Source organism: Pavona decussata, unplaced genomic scaffold, assembly GCF_977016875.1.
Source record: "Pavona decussata unplaced genomic scaffold, jaPavDecu1.1 SCAFFOLD_61, whole genome shotgun sequence".
Taxonomy (NCBI): domain Eukaryota; kingdom Metazoa; phylum Cnidaria; class Anthozoa; order Scleractinia; family Agariciidae; genus Pavona; species Pavona decussata.
The window spans coordinates 1558564-1576157 of record NW_028145482.1 but is presented as its reverse complement, the minus strand read 5'-3'; the positions used below and the strand labels follow the sequence as shown (position 1 = coordinate 1576157).

The window sequence follows — 17594 nt, the reverse complement described above, 5'->3', positions numbered from 1 at the left end:
AATTTAATACCAGTGAATTTCAATCGCGATAACAAGCCCTCAAAAATAATCTTCAGAAATAAATTGAGCCTGTAAATATCGGAACGTAAAGGGTAACGCGTTCCTCTCGCGTGGATCCGTTCTATTAAAGGACGCAACTTGTACTAATACTGCAGTGTTGCTTTTGGATGGCAACTAATTTTGTCAATTTTAGGGGCGTAACTATCCGAGCTTTATGTGCTTTCGTTAAAATAAATTAGGCCATTTAAAGTGCCAACGTCAGGTAGATTTTGCTGTGTTTGGCCAATACTGTACGTCATATTTGGCACGGTGCCTTTGCTCAAACATAAAATTGCTCCTAACATATCAACACTCATGGGAAAAGCTTTAAAGGGTTGCCACTTTTTGAAGTTGTAATCCGTTGCCATCATGGCTGTCCCCTGCCAAAGAAAATAGAAGTTTCTTTGTTCTAGCAGAGTAATTATTAACAGAGATATATCATTATGTTGAAGTTTTCACCAGTACATATATGTTTTGACTATTCTAAGTGACTCTTGAAATGGGTGACATTGGCTCTTTAAGATGCATGGTCTGATGTTGCAATTTTAGATTTTATCGCGTTTTGGATATGCTATTCTCTTTACTTGATCTAGGAACACAAGTTGCGCTCGGTGCAATTTCTTCCTGATATCGTACGTCTTCAGCGTTTGTTGATGGACAGATTTCATAGACGAATCGACAGAACTGACGCTGAGAATTTTCAAATCCGGGAATTTCTTCAGAGTCTTCCAAGAGGTAGAGTATGCCACTTTAGAGGATATTTCTTTTTGTCATTGAAAAAACTGTCATCTTAGTTTATGAAGCCCATAATCGTCATTTAGTTATTGCTTTTTGTCGCTTTTTATTTGGTCCTCACTATACCGATAGACTTGTTTTGGTGTAACATGCTTTCGAAAATGCTTCATTAAATCATGTCGAGCGAGAAAAAACACAAACCACCATTAAACATGCAGTAAAAGACCTGACACCTGCCTATCTGGTATATCAACAATGACTACCAAAAGGTTAAAAATGGAGGAAAATGTTTTCCACTCCACACTGAATTCCAAACCCAAGATAATTAGTTGGCGACCATACTACCCAGTCACCTGTGGCATAAAAGCTTAAACAAGTGGTTCATGCTTTCACGCCAAAAAAAAAAAAAGAGAATGAAATCAAACGCAGTTAGACTTGCTATTCATTATTTGGCTCTTTTACTTTTGTTGTGCAGGGCACATGAAAGACGAGTACAGCAGTTTGATACAGAGGTTTAAACTTGCATGGAATTCCTGTCGCTCATTTCTTGGTGACCAAGGTAAAGAAGTGGTCTCGTTATTTGCTGGATTTCATGGAAGAAATAAAACTCTTCCGTTCACAAATTTCGAAAACGGGTTCACCGTACTTTGGTTAAAAGTCGTTAATTAACTGCGTAAGAAAATTACTTGTTAAGTTTAAGGTTTTTAATTCAAATGTGAATATTTTAAAACCCAGGTTTTCACTAAATTGTAAGCCAAAGCGTAGGTGGCTTGTTAGAGTTTACAGTATTGCTTGTCCTGCAGGTCGTCTTCGGGTACCACAGGATCTATGTAATTTTGCTATGGACAACAATTGCCCAATCGCCATGTTGCTTCCAAGTACCACGGGGATGGGTGTGTGCTCCATGTCACTGCTGTTTTTCTTAGTTAACACGCATAACGGGTTTCTTGGAACTTACCGAAGCGCAACTAACCAAGAAAGGTACCGTGATTTGTTGTTGTTTTCGGAGATTTTTTCATGTTACGCTAGCAGTGTTTGGTGTGATTTATGGTAAAAAAAATCGTTTTCGCAAGGTGAGGTTGAAGTGGTTAAGTTAGACAAGATATTTCAATCTGTCAGCGATGACGGAAAACTTCAAGAGATGAATGTATAACGATCAAACGTAGTTACTATTACTAAGCTGATTTGCGCGTGCCGATTGATCGAGCCGATTTGGCCCAATTTGACAAAGGATATGAGTGAGCGGACGGAAATCGGCCCGATTTATAAAAATCTGTGGCAGTGCTAAAGTAGCCTGTGTTGCAGCCGGACTTGTCACTCAAGACCTATAGAGAACTCGATATAGACGGACTATATCAGGGATTGTTTAGACTGTCTGCGACGCAGGCTATACTAAAGAGGTTTTGAATGAGGTTTTCATCCCGCACTACACCAACAGAAAAAGAAATCGGCATATAAATTGTAAAGTAAAAGTTGTCCCATGTGATTGAACCAAGGCTTTATTAAATCGACTTTACCCTCTTACTCCCCACTCAGTCCTCTGACGATTCAGGTGGCCAAACGTAGTACATTTTGATTATAAAATAATTTATCCTCCATGATGTTGACGGTCAAGGTCATGGTTTTCTTAAGATGAAAAGGTAAAATATCCGGAATAATTGAGATTTTTGTCAGAAACTGACGAAATTTTCAAATAGTCAGTTACTTACGTAACATCACTTTTCTCTCCCATATGCCACTCATCGACATTCAAATCCAAGCAGTATGGAGGGTGTTTGTCAAATAAACCCAAGAGTCTCCTGTGGCTCATCCGAACTAGTAATTATCAGAATTTCATAGGCTCGACTCCTGTTGGGAGAGCGCGGATTCTCTTTCTCCGAGTATACCTTTGTCACTAATTGAAAAATTCATCTATCATCTAGCCAGCTTTGAAGGGAACGCGAGACACGTGTCTTGTCTTTTGCAGTATAGAGTTGGTATCCAACTTTATTTAGTATTGTTTGAATAACGTGCAAAACGAGTGCGAATATGACGCGTTATATGTACAGTTAGTTATTGATACTGTAAAAACCAAGCGGTTTTCAAACGCGCACACGAGCTTATCTTATCAGATGCGAGCCGTGTTGTACTTTCCTCATAAATATAAAACGGCGATACTGCACACCAAAATATATATTTTATTTCATGTCGCTTGTAATTTTTAAAATTTCTTGCCAGCCCCTTAGAGCGTGTTTCCGTGCCTGAAGTGACCATGTCACAACTGATAGCCTATGATCCCGAGAGGGACCTGCTGCCTCTAATCCTGGCGCACTGTAACTACTCTCTGGAGGTGGGACAGGAGACTTTAGTTCAGTATGACTGGGCTGCTCTGGAAAGACAGTTGATTGACAGATTTCTGAGAGGAAGACCCTTTGTTGAATTCAAGGTAAACCGCGCACCGTTGATTACTTGTACTATATCAATGGTTTTTATCATGGGTATGATAGAAACGGCTTTAGATTTTAATGGTTTTTGGTTTGTGTCTCTACTAAAAATTTATTAACAAATACGGCAGATTTGCAAAAAATCAAAATTAATAACTCGGTTAACATAACAGATTTATCAATCAATACAAATGTGAACTTATTTCTCTTATTCAGTAGAAAAAAGACATTCGTTTCACAGGCGACTTGAGCTCATACGAATTTTCTCTAGGCGTTCGTGTCCTTATGCGATTGTCATAAGGGAGTTATTTTCTAATGAAACTGCGGTGCTGCGTCGGTGGGGAGTAGAAAAGAATTTATGGCTCATCAAAAGAGTTGATAACTAAAGGTAATTGGCGGCCGTAAACAGATTCGAGTGCTGACGTTTCGAGCGTGAACCCTTCGTCAGAGCGATTCGTTTTGACGAAGGGTTCACGCTCGAACGTCAGCACTCGAATCTGTTTACGCTAACCAATCTATCTTTACTTATCGACTCTTTTGATAAACCATACATTCGCTTATAATGATTGTCACACGCTTTCATAATCAAGTGTGTTTTTGTAACTTTTTACAGCTCTACATAATCATACTGTTCATGTAGCTTTTATGCGTTTTTGACATTTTTGTCTGCATACTTCTGAGAACTTTGATGATTTCCTTTTCAACTGGCAAATAAAAGTACAAGAATTAATTGTGGGGAGTTTAGTTCCCAAATTCCTGCTTCGCTCTCTGATAATGTAGTTTTGCACTCTAGGGTTCTGAAAACTTCCCTTTTGTCAGCTGTTGTAACTTCAACCCGGAGACTTTTGAAAATTCGTTTGGTTTACTTTTCACATTATTTTTTGTTTCTTTCCTAAAGGAGGAGAGATTCGCTTTCAGTCGAGACACGCGCGATGACAGAGTTTTCGCTTCTCTTGCAGACAAAATTTCACAGGTAAGCGTTTAATTGCTTTTGTTGTTGTAGATTATTGTTTACAGCACGAGTACATTTTCCAGAACTAGAACCCCCGAACACCTCGTTCACTCGAAGCAAATACATTCTTTCGTTGATTAGCGTTTTCACTTAATTTAAGCTCCGATAACTCACTTCTGATTTGCCGTCTGTGTTTCCCTTCATGATTCGATTTACCGGGATCTTTGAGTGTGATTCTTGTGTGTTTACGTTGGCTGCGGTCAGCTTTTCAGACAGACACGTTTGCCTTTCAATTTGTTTTACTGGTGGATTGTTTGCTTTATATACAGGAGCTCATTTCTCGAGTCATCGAAGGCCAGATTATCTCCGATCTCCGCTCGTCTTTGTCAGATGTTTGTGATGTTCTGTCGTCACTGGATATTGCAATTGGCTTTCTAGCCTCTTCTGGGGGGCAGGCGGAGATGTCTTTGAGATGGTACTTGCATGAAGTGCTCAAACTACCCAGAGACCGTGGTCTAAAGAGCCCAACGGTAGGTACATTGTATGCAGTATAGTCTGGAGAAGCTATCAGCAAAAATGACTTTCACAGGAACCGCTTTAATTTCTTGGGGCTGGGCAGTGAGGTAAAGGGATTGGGCAGATAACTGTTTTGCAGAAACGAAGCAAAGAAGTATCATGCTCACTAATGATGCCACGTAAATATTCAGGCAGGAAAAATCTAAGCATTCTTCAATCATTGCATAACAGGCAACTTGATTTAAAACGTCAGAATCAGCGTGACGGCTGTCCTTAAAAATTTTTCTGAAGCCCATTTTGTGATTCGACATCCCCTGCTTCAAACAACAGGAATTGCACGAAGAGAAAATAAAAACCTTGTGGTGCAAATTCAAACTACCTTAGATGTCTCTTTCCATGTTGAATTGAACTCCTTCAGTCTAAGGCCGGGTTGTTCGAAAGCCGATTAACGGTAATCTGCGATTAAAAGTTAATCGAGGTTTTCATCTGGCTCGTTAAAAATGGTTTTAAAGGCTAATTTCAAGCTAAAGGTAAAGAAAAGTCTAATTCAAAACTGAGGGCCAAAAATCTTTTGGAAGAATCATTATTGATTAGTAATTAAACTCGAATCAAACTCACGTTAATCCGGGATTAACTTAATCGGGCTTTGACCAACTGGGCCCTGAAGTCACTTTCCATTGTGTCTGTTTATTGTGCAATATGTTTTTAAAAAATTTCCCTGGTTACACCATACGTAAACTAGATTGTGCATTGACTTGTGTCGTGTGCTTTTTTTTAGGCAGAGCAGCACTGCAACTTGTCCCATACCTTGGCATTGTGGCGGCTCACTGCGCTCGAGAAAGCGAAAATAAAGTCAAGAAACAAACAGGTCCGATTGTAATATTTACGAGCCGTTTGATCGGTACATTCCGTAGTTTGCACTAAGAAAAATTTGAAACAGTTATTTGGCTAAATTCTTATGTTCATACCTAAAGAACTACGTTTTGCCCTATCAGTAGCTGATTACTTATTTCGCAATAGCAGTTAGAACTAGTTTTATGTTTTGCGAGGAGATCATCAGAAGGCCTAATATATGTATTGATAGCATTGGTAATATTTGTCAGACTGGCAACTTTTCTGTCCTAGTTTGTTGTTCTTTAACTTTAGATCATCGTTGCTCATTGCACTTGTAGGACCATAAGTAACCTTTTTCTATAGACAGTGATCCCACGTTTCATTCGTTAACTGAGAAGGAAACGCTTCGCATCTCTTACTAGTTTCTGCTACCTTAGCTAAATTGTAACAATACATAATAAGGAAATATGTCTTGCACTCTTCCAGGAGCCGTTTGAGCAAGTACCTGATGTTTTCAAGGAAAAATTGAGCTCGAGTGAAGTGGCACACCTGAATCGTGTACTACGAAAAATAGATATGAATCTGTTTTTGCCACGGCTGCTGGAAATGATTCTGCTGAAAGTAAAATATGCTGAGGAGAATGTTGCAACCATGAGGTGAGATTGAGTTCGAAGATAGCTGGGGAGAATGTTTAAAGTTTTGGCAGCGCTGCATCTCCTGTTTGCGGCTCCACCGGAGAGTCTTTACCTTTGCGCATGGAAAAACTGATATTGCAAATAATATTACCGCTATAGCAGTCTTACTTTTTCTGTCTACTAGTGTTTTAAAAATAATTGTTGACTTTTGACCAGAAGCGCCAATGAAACTGAAGCTATTTTGCTTAATCAATTTTTCTCACATCTCTTATCAGTCTTGAAAAAAGAGGGCTTGGAAATTAGCATGTTTTAAGGCGAAGAAATCAAATGTTGATAAGTGACCTTTGCCATTCAGTTTGTTTAAAAGCCCAGTGTCGATATATTAAAATTCAGCCTGTAACAGTAAACATCACTGCAAATACTTCAAATATTTCGCTCGCACGCGATTGGTCTTAACGCGTCAGGTGATTAAATATGCCCCAGCTAAAATTGGGGAATATGCGAGTGATATTCCTCAAGTGATATTCTCAGTTTCCAAACTTTAAGGCTTCAAGTTCGCCAATATGGGAGAACGGCTCGCTTTTGTGACGGAAGAAGAGATAAATCTACTGGTCGATAAAGCGGTACCATTAGACACCAAAAAACCAACTTCATATGAACCAAGTTTCACTCTGTTCAACAATCGTTGAATTATAAATGTCGCAAAAAACATATGTAAAACAAATCTAGTTTTAGCTCATCTCTTCCTAGAGTATTTATAATTTCAACAAGCCTTTAAACGAGTTTACAAAGGAAGAGCTCGTTAATATTTTGCGTAGATTCTACGTCGAAGCTCGCTCACACGACGACAAATATTACAGCCGTAATATGAGAGCAATTCAATTCAATTCAATTCAATTCAAACAATTCAATTCAATTCACTTCAATTCAATTCAATGAGAGCAATTTGTGCTGGCCTGGAAAAAATTTCAGTATCATTACTGACAGAACGTTCAAGCCGGCAAACGACGCTCTCAGTGCTCACCTGGTCGAGCTTGCTCGGGAAGGCAAAATTTCGTCCACCAAACATAAGCCAGTCTTGATACCGCGAGATGTTGTAATTCTCTACGAAAAGAAGCAGCTTGGCCTGGAAACACCAGAAAGCTTACTGCAGACAGCCTGGTTCAATAAAATGCTTCACTTTGGCAAATGCGAGCGAGAAAACACGAGGGAGATGACGGCTGAAGATATTATATTCAGATCCACAAATCGGAAAACTCCGACCTTGAGCGGTGCATTACACTTGTAGAGAGGGCCACCAAGGGGGCCTCAACAGCAGCGAGAATGAAGCTGCAGCTGCCATGTCAGAGATGCTGGGCAATCCTAGCTGTTCTGTGTTCCCTAAAATCCCTAAAAGGAAAGTTATTTGATGTACTTGAAACCGTAGACTCCTACATTGAAGTGGAAACGATAATTGACCAAATGAAAAACTGATCATCCATGTCCTTCTTTTTGCCAGTATAATCTGATTCTCCTTTTCCCTTTTCATCTCTTTTCTTTTGTAATATTAATGATAATAAAAAATTCCATATAATTTACTTTAATTTTGATGTATAGCCTTATCTAAATCTGCGTTATTATGTAAAGTTAAGTTTTCCGTTTCCAGCATGGTTGTAATTTACTGTAATTTTTTTTCCATTATGTTCTCGTGCTCGTCTTGTCCCGCCTCGACTAGCTTTGTGGCTATTTGCGGGACAAGCTTTATATAATCTGAATTTGTAAATTTGTAAATAAATTGTTGTTGTTGTTGTTGTTAGCTGGGAAGACCTACTTGTCGAAGCGAAACAAGCTATGTCAAGCTTGTGGGGAATGTATTAATATAAGGGAGAAATTTCCCTGACACACTAAAGAAATTCACCGTTTTCCAGTTTACTGTTTAACTTGTTTATTCCGTCTTCGTGCCAACCAATCAACATGAGAAAAACGCAAATGTTACAGTACAAAATCCAAAAACCAAGTGCCTTTTAGCGAGCACGTGTGTTCTAAAAACCTGAAAACCCTATTTTCAAATATGGTCATACAATCTGACGCGTAATGCAAACTGGGTAGTTTACGACACCCTCCCCCTATTAAAGAGCTGATAAGCAGCTTTAACACAGTTCTAATCGTCTTCAAACTCGTTCATTGCAATTCCGATCATCCGGTTCCTTGCCGCACTCTTTGCTGCTCGTCTAGGTTGATACCGCGGTTGAAACTCTGGCGCATCTGGATTCAAAACTGTGCTGTGCAGCCGGGGTGGTGCACCTATCTCCAAATCCGTACCCGTTTCCTGTCAATATCTTGAATCCTCGCAGAATGCCATCCCTTCCCTTGATGTGACTTTTAACTCTTCCAAGTTTCCACTTTCCAGTGTTCTTAATGGAGTCTTTAATTAGGACTATGGACCCTTCTGAGGGAGCCGTCATGTTTTCAGTTACCGGCGTCTTAGATCTCTCCTCCAATACATGAAGATACTCTTTAACCCATCGTTTGCGCAGCTGCAGTCGGCAACTCTCCAAGAAACGCAATCTTCTCGTGACGTTGCTTGTGTCGTCTAAAGTGCCAAAATCTTCTTCAAGAAAAATCGCAGGTTTTCCTCTGATAAGGATGCTAGGCGTAACTGTCTGCTGCTCAAACTCTTCACCTACGTAACACAACGGTCTGTTGTTCGCAAAGCATTTTACATCGAGAAGTGTTTCCTCTATTTCTGCATAAGAGAGCAATGCTCTACCAATAACCTTTGAAAGACAAGACTTCACGATGCCAACCATACGTTCAAAAAATCCTCCCCACCAGGGGGCTCTGGAGAGGTTAAACTTCCACTGAATCTGCTGTGATACGAGGTAGTTGTTCAGATCTTCATCTTCTTGCAGAGTCTTAAGCCATCCTTTAGTCGCTATGAACGTCTTCGCATTGTCGCTCACTATCAGTCGCGGGGCACCTCGTCTCGCCAAAAATTCCTTCAATGCTCGTTTAAATTGCTCAACAGTCATGTCCGTGCACAATCTTAGGTGAATGGCACGAGTGCAAGCCCAAGTGAATAAGACTACATATGCCTTCCCAGGGTTAATCCCTTTTGTCTTGTGATACAATGGACCAATGAAATCCACTCCAGTTGAAGAAAATTGATCAGTAAACTCTGCTCGAAATAACGGTAGAGCGGCCATCGGTGGTGCAGATAATGCCCTTGCTCTGAACTTCTTGCAGTGATTGCAGCTCAACCTTAGGCTTCTGGTAATACGTCGCAGTTGAGGAATCCAAAACCTCTCTCGAGCCTTGTTCATTGTGGACTGAACTCCCCCATGTAGATTCATCTGGGGGCAATGTTCCACGACCAACTCCGCCAATCTGTGCTTTCTTGGTAGAAACATCGGGTGGTAGTCCGGGACTCGCCCATACCAACGCCATATCCCCACCGAGTCCTTCTTGATGGGAAAATCGGTTCTTTGCTCACATCCTGCCTGTGCTAACTTGATCCACCACTGCTCAGCTTGTTCAATCTCAAAAGTGGTAAGGGGGCCACGTGTTTGAGCCACTTTCCCTGCAGTTGCCAATAAATCTTCTAATGAATGCTGTGATCCTTAGAAGCTTCCAGTACTTGTGCTTCTGGATAAGTTCCTCGGCCCAAGTTTCTTGTGAGTTCTGATTTCGCTGTTTTTGGAGAAGTGCAGCATCCTTTCTTGGTAATGCTTCAGTTTGAGCTTCTGCTGTCTCCTTGACTTCTACCTTCTCCGGCCATTCTTCGACGCTGGTCAGCCATTTAGGACCCTTCAGCCAAAACTGATCAATTCTCGCGGGAGCAACTCCCCTGGTTCCTAAGTCGCTAGGATTCTCTGCTGTGGGGACGTAATTTCACACAAAGGTTCCAAGATCCTGTATCTTTGCGACTCTGTTCCCGACGTACTGTGACCATTTGGCCTTGTGTTCCAACCAGTAGAGTACAGTATTGCTATCCACCCATGCGTGGGTCTCGCAATCGTGTTGGGGTCAAGTGCCTTAGTTGTATGATTCAGAAAATTTGGCAAGAGTGAGGGCGGCAGTGAGTTCTAGGCGTTGAAATTCAGATATGCGGAAGATAGCTGCTACTGCAACTTACCGCTTGGAAAATACAAGTTGAAGAACCTTCTATCTGAGATGTCCAAAAAAGCAGGATTGGATACCATTTACACTGCACATTATTTGCGAGCCACCTCTGTGACGATCCTGAAGGTATCAGGGCTTGAAAATACCAGAGTGAAGTCGGTGACCGGCCATTAAATCGACTCAGCCGTGGAAAGCTACCACAAACGTCCCACACTCGAGCAGCAAGCCCAATCCTTAGTGATTGTGAGCGACTTCGTTGCTGGCTCCATTCATCGTCAAGTTAGCAAAGAAAACGCTCAGACGGAAATCCAGCAATACGAACCGGTGGCTTCGTCTTCGACTGCAGGTTCAACCTCGACTTCTTTATAGGTCCCCAGCGCATCGTACGTCAGCCATGTGGAGCATTCCGTTATGCCCAGCGGGCAATCGTTTTCGGCTGGTCAATTCCACCAATTGTATTTTCAATATAAAGTACTGCTCCAATTGAACACGAAATAAAAGTACCAGAACGGCAAAGCGCCGGCTTTTTCGTTCACGGCGGCTTACACATTTTACGGACTGCGTAGTCAACAACTGAATTTTCGCTTTGATCTTGTCCTCGAAAAGTACTAGATTCCCTGTTACTTTATCCGCCACTTGTATCTTGCTTTTGTCTTTCACGGAATAAAATTCCTTTTCCTTTCAAGTGTTGTAGTTTTCACTCAAACACATGCTTTCGACTGAAACAAAATCTGAATATTGAGAAACGTGCGGATTTTGGAAGCCAAATGACAATCTCTGACGTGATTGACATCCGGATCCCGTGCCGGTGTTGCGAATAATATTTGAAGGATAATAAACACAATAGCCTCCATTTGACTTTAAAAATGTGCTCAGATATTTGTCCTTGGACATTATCTGTTCCTCGGAGCTCACAGTTTTCCTTGAGCTTCGCTCTCGGAAAACTGTTCGCTTCTCCGAACAGACTGAATGTCCGCGGACAAATATTTGAGCATATTTTCGCGCCAAATGGAGCCTATTGTTTATGTAACTCTACAATTTATTCCCCGGAGCCTCGCAGCGATGTTAATTGTTTCAGGCTGAATTTTAATATATCGAAATTGGGATATAATTAGTCGTTGCAACTACACAGGGCAATAAGTAGTTAACTTAGTGATGTTCCATTTTAAAGGTACAAATTAAATGTCTGTTATCTTCATGAACTTCATTAAAAGATTGATAACTAGAAATAATTTTTTACAGTTTTCAAGATTATTTCGAGCTGTACCTGGCAGAGAAAGACTTTGAACAAATCCCTGGAACGGAGAACATTCCAGATAGTGTTACCATGGCACATCTTCAAGCGGTTTGGAACTCCGCTGTCCAACTTTGTGATGACTTTCGCAGAGAGACTCAGTCAGCCACCGCTTGAACATTTTTGAACGCCTGTTCTTTTCAATTTATAGGGAAATAGGAAACAAAAGTTGCTAGGAACAATTTGCTGATGCTACCTTCCTGTTTACTACACATGATCAATTAGTCTAGGCAGATATATATTTCAGGCCGGATAATTCGAAACTCTGCTTGTTAAGGGTAATTTTGTAATATTAAGGGTTAACCTTTTTTGGGAAATAAGACCGCTAGTTTAAACAAGCTACTATAACTGATCCTTACGACAAACCTCTAGAATATTTAGGGAAAAAAATAGGTAAAAAACAGCGAACAGAAGGAAAACAATTAAACGTCTACTGGGAAGGTTTTTCCAGTCAGTTCGTTTCGTTATCAAAAATAGCGTAGTTATGTTCCGTATCTCAGCAGCCTCAATGCCAAACCCAGGTAGCTACGTAAAGGAGGCCTTGTCATTAAATTTAAAAGTGCAAATTGTGAAATGCTTATTATAAGTGACGTAGTTTTGTCAAGTTTTCTCATTGATACTTAATTAAAATCAGCGTATTATAAACTTAACTTATCTGTTTTATCCCTGTCTAGGGTTCTACCAATAGATGATAAATTCATCATATGATTACTGAAAAGCCGTCATTGAATTCAAGGCACTGGTTTTCCTAATACACTGCAAATTCAAGGGATCTGTTTAAAATAACACCGGTTGGGTGACTAAAATACACTTCCAATGCAGTACAGAACCATTAGGGGCCTTAGTCTAGAGAAAAACCTTGAGTCCCTGTTGCAGTGGCTGCCTTGAACCGACAGTGGAAATTGAATTTCAGCCTGGGTAGACTATACTATACTGGTTAGACTCTTTCGACGCACCATGTAACCGAGCGTAAGTCGTAAATGTAAGCACAGCTGATTTGTTTACCGTTGGACTCGAATTTGGGTGATGGAGATGGTTTTATTTACCATCAAAATGACGTGTGAAATATAAAGAAGTCAACCCGAGTCGATAAGTCGACTATTTTGAACTTCAACGTCTAGACATTCTCAACGTCGCTCGCTCGCTTCTCATTGAACAGACCTGGCGCGAGCTCTCGCTCGCTCGAGCTCTGACGATCGCGCTTCGCGCTCTCTAAGCTCGACTTGTAAGTCTATTCAACGTCTTGCAAACAAAATGGCGAATTCTACCGGAAGTTACGGACGCCAATCGAAAGGGGTCAGCCATTCAACCATTTGACGCCACTGGTTGTAGTTAATTTGTCATTTCTTTTGCCAGTAACCTGAAAATTTTCCAGCTTGATAGTTTTTACGTTCTTTCGGTTGTTTATATTGCATGTCAAAATATAGTCACTTTTCTCTGCTATGCACTTAACATTGAAAGTGGCTGTCATTTGGCTGGAGGGCCAAGAAAACCTCAGCAGAAAAAAAAAAATAAAGAAAGAAAGAAAACCATTTCTTTTTCCTTTGATTTTGCTCCATGAATGTCTCTTACGGGAAGTCACCATGTTATTTCCTAATTTTTCGCATTTCCCTTGTTAACCCATCTAGTTCTTTCCATATTCGTAATCAACTTCCAGGAACATCTCCTGCTCAGTTTTTAAGTTAAAAACTCCAGCTAAAGGCCGACGGAAACTTGCTGAAAACACCTGAAAGGGATGTAACCCTCGTTCAATTCTCACAAATTCCAAGTCACTGTCGACAGTTAATGTTGCTGTTGAAGTATTATCGGCATTGCCATTATCAGCGTTTCCGGGATGGAAATGGAAAAAAAAGTGGGAGTAGATTGCAGGAGAGGCGAGAAGAGAAGAAACCCTAGCTCCATCCCTCCCCTCAGGATTTTGCTTTCTCTCCAAGTTTTTCATAGCAAGAGCTATGGAAATGCTTACTATGCAGGCTATTGTAATCCAACCTTACAATTTTTATCCTGGACAAAAAGTTCTTGTAGACATTTTCTTATCTAAATACCCTGTTATTACAACCTCATTTACGGCTGCTGTATTGTCAGGCTCTCACAGAAAAAGCAATATTTATTTTAAGTAATCTCTTAATTGCAATCCTTATAGAAATTCTGGAGATTTATTCTCAGAAGAGACATTCCATCAAATTCTTTGTCTGATGTGTCCTTTGCTGTACTTGGTCTTGGAGACTCTTCACATTTTAAGTGAGTCAATGGAGTCATACACCTTACATGTTGTCATGTCTTACTGCTGAGCCACACTTATAGGCAGTGGAAAAATGGCAAATTCCTGTTTTAGGGGAAGTGGGATTGAAAAAACAGAGTTTGAAAATAAAACCCATTTTCAGTCCAAAGTATAAGATTATTTTTACATCTTTAGGATGAAATCTTTCCATTATTGTAGCCCCAAATGGTGAGATATCCTGTTCCTATTTCACTACTGTACCCTAAATGTATTTCACACCACAGAAAAGGTAAAATCATACCCTATCCTGTCACCGTTAAAAAAAGTTTTATATTTTGTTTTTACACAGGACACTTGCACTTGTTTTCACTGTAGGACTATTAAGCTGAAAAGGATACCAGTGAGAATAACTCTCTTGAGGAGCCCAAAAATAGCTGAGAGAGAAATGTGGTGGTGTACTTACAATTAACAATTATCCTGTGAAATCGCACGGAATATCGCCTGATACTTAGCCGACGAGACCATAGGCCGAGTTGGCTAAAACCAGGCGATATTCCGCAAGATTGAGCAGGACCTGATTGTCTTCTTATTCAACACATTGATAGCAAAAAACCTGGAGGCGATCCTTTTTTATTTAAAAGGAAACCTGCAACATTTGACCGCGCGCGGACGTGCGTGAATGAAAGTGGCTGCTATGAAATCGACCGAACTTGCATTAAAGTTGAGTACTTGTCTAGTACGCCAATCGCTCCGGCAAAAATTTCCACAAAGTTGTAGCCTCAAAAGCTAAAACGAAACAGTATTTTGAAGTTGCGAAGGATTTGTTTTGTCAGCTGGGCCGAGCTGAATAGACTGGAAAAGCTTTTCAACGATTTCTCGAGTTCACTCGAGTGTTTCTTTGTTTACCGCGCAAGCAATTTCACCATCTTTCCTCGGTGTTTTAACAAACGCGTCTAGTGCCTTGTTGCTTGCAAAAACTCTGAATCTATCTATTATGATACTAAACGGTTTTGCTTTTAGCCACAGCACTAATGCTTCTGAGAGAAATTGCTTTGTACTACCTCTATCTTATGACTATCAGAGAGAGAAAATATCTCAAGGCACTTCATTTGCGAGCTCGGTTTTCTCAGGTGGTTTCTTCCGTCTCTTCAAGACGAGTCGAAAACTGCTTTTTAATTTTGCGAGAACCAATCTAAGAAAATACTGTTTGAAATTTCCGAGCCTTTGCTAGAACACGGGACAATTCAAGAGTCTAGCTATTTTTTTTTTGCTGAACTGTAATTTGCCAGTTCATAAACAAAGTGATAAGCAGTAAACGTTTTTGTACTAACCATTACACATCTTGACAGCAAACTTGGTTGCCTTCTTTTTGTTTTATGAAACAGCATTATTAATAATTTGGTGTACTTGCGTTACGTTTCACATTTATGTGCGATGTGAACTGAAAGCTATCACAGCACAGCTGCATCTCAGTGGTAAGAAGCAGTATATTAACGAAAACACAGAGCGCTTTGGTTCATTGATTAAACTGCAATATGTTGAGAGACGTTAGCCGATGACGGAGCTGATCAGTGCCTGGTTCCTATACTCTTAATTTATTTGGTCACCAGCGTCTCGCTTCAAGGAGGCGTAAAATTAATGCATTTTAATTAATATTAAGATAAAAATAGAATAATATCATCGAGTATTTTAGCTTCTCACTTTTCAAAGGCGCTAAATGAAACAAATATACCTGCCAACTTTTTATGCAAACGCGTGAGATTTTTGTCTCGTCATAGGCGGAATTCCAAAAACGTCCGAGCCACTTCCGAAGATTTCCGACGATTTTCCGAAGACTTATGAATGTTGCCGAAAATGTCCAAAGATATTCCAACGACCTTTGAACACTTCCGATTCAAACAGATTGTAGACATTTGAAAGCTTTTGCGATTGTTAAAAGAGCCAAGAAATAATACCTAACAAATCTAAAACGAAATGAAGTTTTTTTTAGAACATTTCGTGCGGATTTGTGAGTCGGGTGTGAGAAATTGGCCTTGATGCGTGTGATCGATGTCTTTAATCAGCAGGCTCTGATCAGCAGGTGTGAGACTCACGCATGATGCGTGAGAGTTGGCAGGTATAAACAAACAGCGAAGGATTCCCTGATACTACCTTCCCTCGATTAGGGCAGCCAGCCTCCTTCTACCGAATTAACCGGGATTGTAGTCGGGCTCGAACAACAAGACACTAAAAGGCCCCGGAAGTTGGGGTGAGGGGGGGGGGGGGGAGGGGGTGGGTGATAAAATGAAATACGGTATTGTATGTATTTGTATCAGTCGAGTGTACCTCCCTTCGCTTTTAAGTCCAGTTCATCACGACTTCACATCCTTAAAAATAAAAGTGGCTCCTACCACTCTTAATTCCTTTGAGTATTTTTGACTTTTGATCATGTGGGCCTCTCCCACGCCAGCGACCCGCAGAACCACTTTCAATGACGTACTCTAAGCATTCTTGACTTTGATCAATGGGTTTTCTCCCGCGGCACCCGACGAGCAACATTCATTCTTGACGTACTTCCGGTTTTTTTCTGGGAAATCAATTTGACGCCTATCATACACAAAGCGGATTCCCCGCCTCGGTTCATTTACTAAAAACCGTCTATAATGGAGGTTATCTAATTTGTCTCGAGATAGTTTCAGCTATTTTCAGCCATAAAGATGCACACTTGATGCTATAAAAGGATGCGGTGTCCTTACTGTGGAAACACAGACCTTCTTCCTAGATTTAAATGGTGTCCGGACTGCGGTTCTCCGCTTCCACGTGCTTCAAACCCACCGAAGAAGGTCGAGGAAGGGATTGCACGATCAACCGAAGAGCAAGGCACGGCAAGAAACAACACTGCAGATAACGGGCAAATTCAAGGTAATCATATCTGCATGCTCTCAATCGTGGGTTTCAAGTTTTTTTCTGTAAAATCGAACCCCTTGTGTTTAACACAAGCTCAAAATATGCACAGTGTCGGCGGTTTTTCCAAAATTTGCTCCGTTGTTTGGAGACAACTTATTAATTCAACAAGCCTAGCCTGTAGTCTTGAATTGTAATTCAACATGCATTTTTCGCGTGATCTGCTCATCACTTACTCAATCGTCTGGCGGCAAAACTCTTGAATCACAAATTAAGATGAATACTAAAATTGGTTCATTGACTTTCAACATTTCGCTCCATCATTTTCAATAATTTTGACTTTCGATTTCTACGTGAATTTCACCCTCGATTGCGCTATTTCTGGTTGCAGCATAATTTAATAGTCGATGTTTTGTCTCATGATTCTAATATAACAAAAGCGTTTGTCATGAAGTTCGCATTTATAATTTTGTAAATTTTCGCTAGCATGCTTCTCTAACTTTATTTCTGGATAGAAATAACAAATTGTAGTTTTCACGCCAGGAAACCAAAACGTTTTTCAATTTCGTCCGAGTTGAGGGCATCACAATATATAATTATGATTGGAAAGTGAAAAGTGTTAAGTCTCTTCCGCCTTAGCAAGCATTTCGGCATTCTTTAAAAAGTATCAGCGGAGAGGGGTGGGGTAGGGGCACTGGGCTTAAGTACCCTAAGAAGCTTTTTGCGTGGAAGGAAGAATAAAAACAACCCCCCCCCCAAAAAAAAAAAAAAAAAAAAAACAAAAAAAAAACAATTGCGCACCTCAAATAACAAAGCAAACTAGTGATAGGGAGTTCATACAAAGTTTTTAGTCATGTAAAAAAATAATTATAAAAAAATAAATAACTTACTAAATAACTAATTGAATAAATAAAATAAATAAATAAATAAAAACGGTAATAAATAATAATAAAAAAATGAT

The 17594-nt window shown here is 40.2% G+C and overlaps 2 protein-coding genes and 2 pseudogenes across 5 annotated transcripts in view; all 4 read left to right on the top strand.

The window, feature by feature from the left end:
* Positions 1 to 12614, top strand: part of LOC146479005 (E3 ubiquitin-protein ligase rnf213-alpha-like) — a 123731-nt gene extending 111117 nt beyond the window's left edge. Inside the window, 9 exon segments of the mRNA XM_085111310.1 lie at positions 633 to 774; positions 1250 to 1333; positions 1578 to 1755; positions 2992 to 3199; positions 4096 to 4170; positions 4479 to 4679; positions 5444 to 5533; positions 5986 to 6155; positions 11478 to 12614. Of these exon segments, the coding sequence (XP_084967436.1) occupies positions 633 to 774; positions 1250 to 1333; positions 1578 to 1755; positions 2992 to 3199; positions 4096 to 4170; positions 4479 to 4679; positions 5444 to 5533; positions 5986 to 6155; positions 11478 to 11646 (1317 nt within the window). The 3' untranslated portion in view covers positions 11647 to 12614.
* LOC146479007 (uncharacterized) lies at positions 6202 to 8013 on the top strand (annotated as a pseudogene).
* Positions 9582 to 10898, top strand: LOC146479006 (uncharacterized; annotated as a pseudogene).
* Positions 12615 to 16346: 3732 nt separating the features above from the next.
* LOC146479004 (E3 ubiquitin-protein ligase rnf213-alpha-like) overlaps positions 16347 to 17594 on the top strand; it is a 102653-nt gene continuing 101405 nt past the window's right edge. For 3 of the 4 annotated variants that reach the window (XM_085111197.1, XM_085111198.1, XM_085111196.1), the window contains exon 1: positions 16347 to 16651. In XM_085111197.1, the coding sequence (XP_084967323.1) occupies positions 16471 to 16651 (181 nt within the window). In that variant the 5' untranslated portion in view covers positions 16347 to 16470. The remainder of the gene's footprint in view (positions 16652 to 17594) is intronic. The other variant, XM_085111199.1, reaches the window with a different exon arrangement.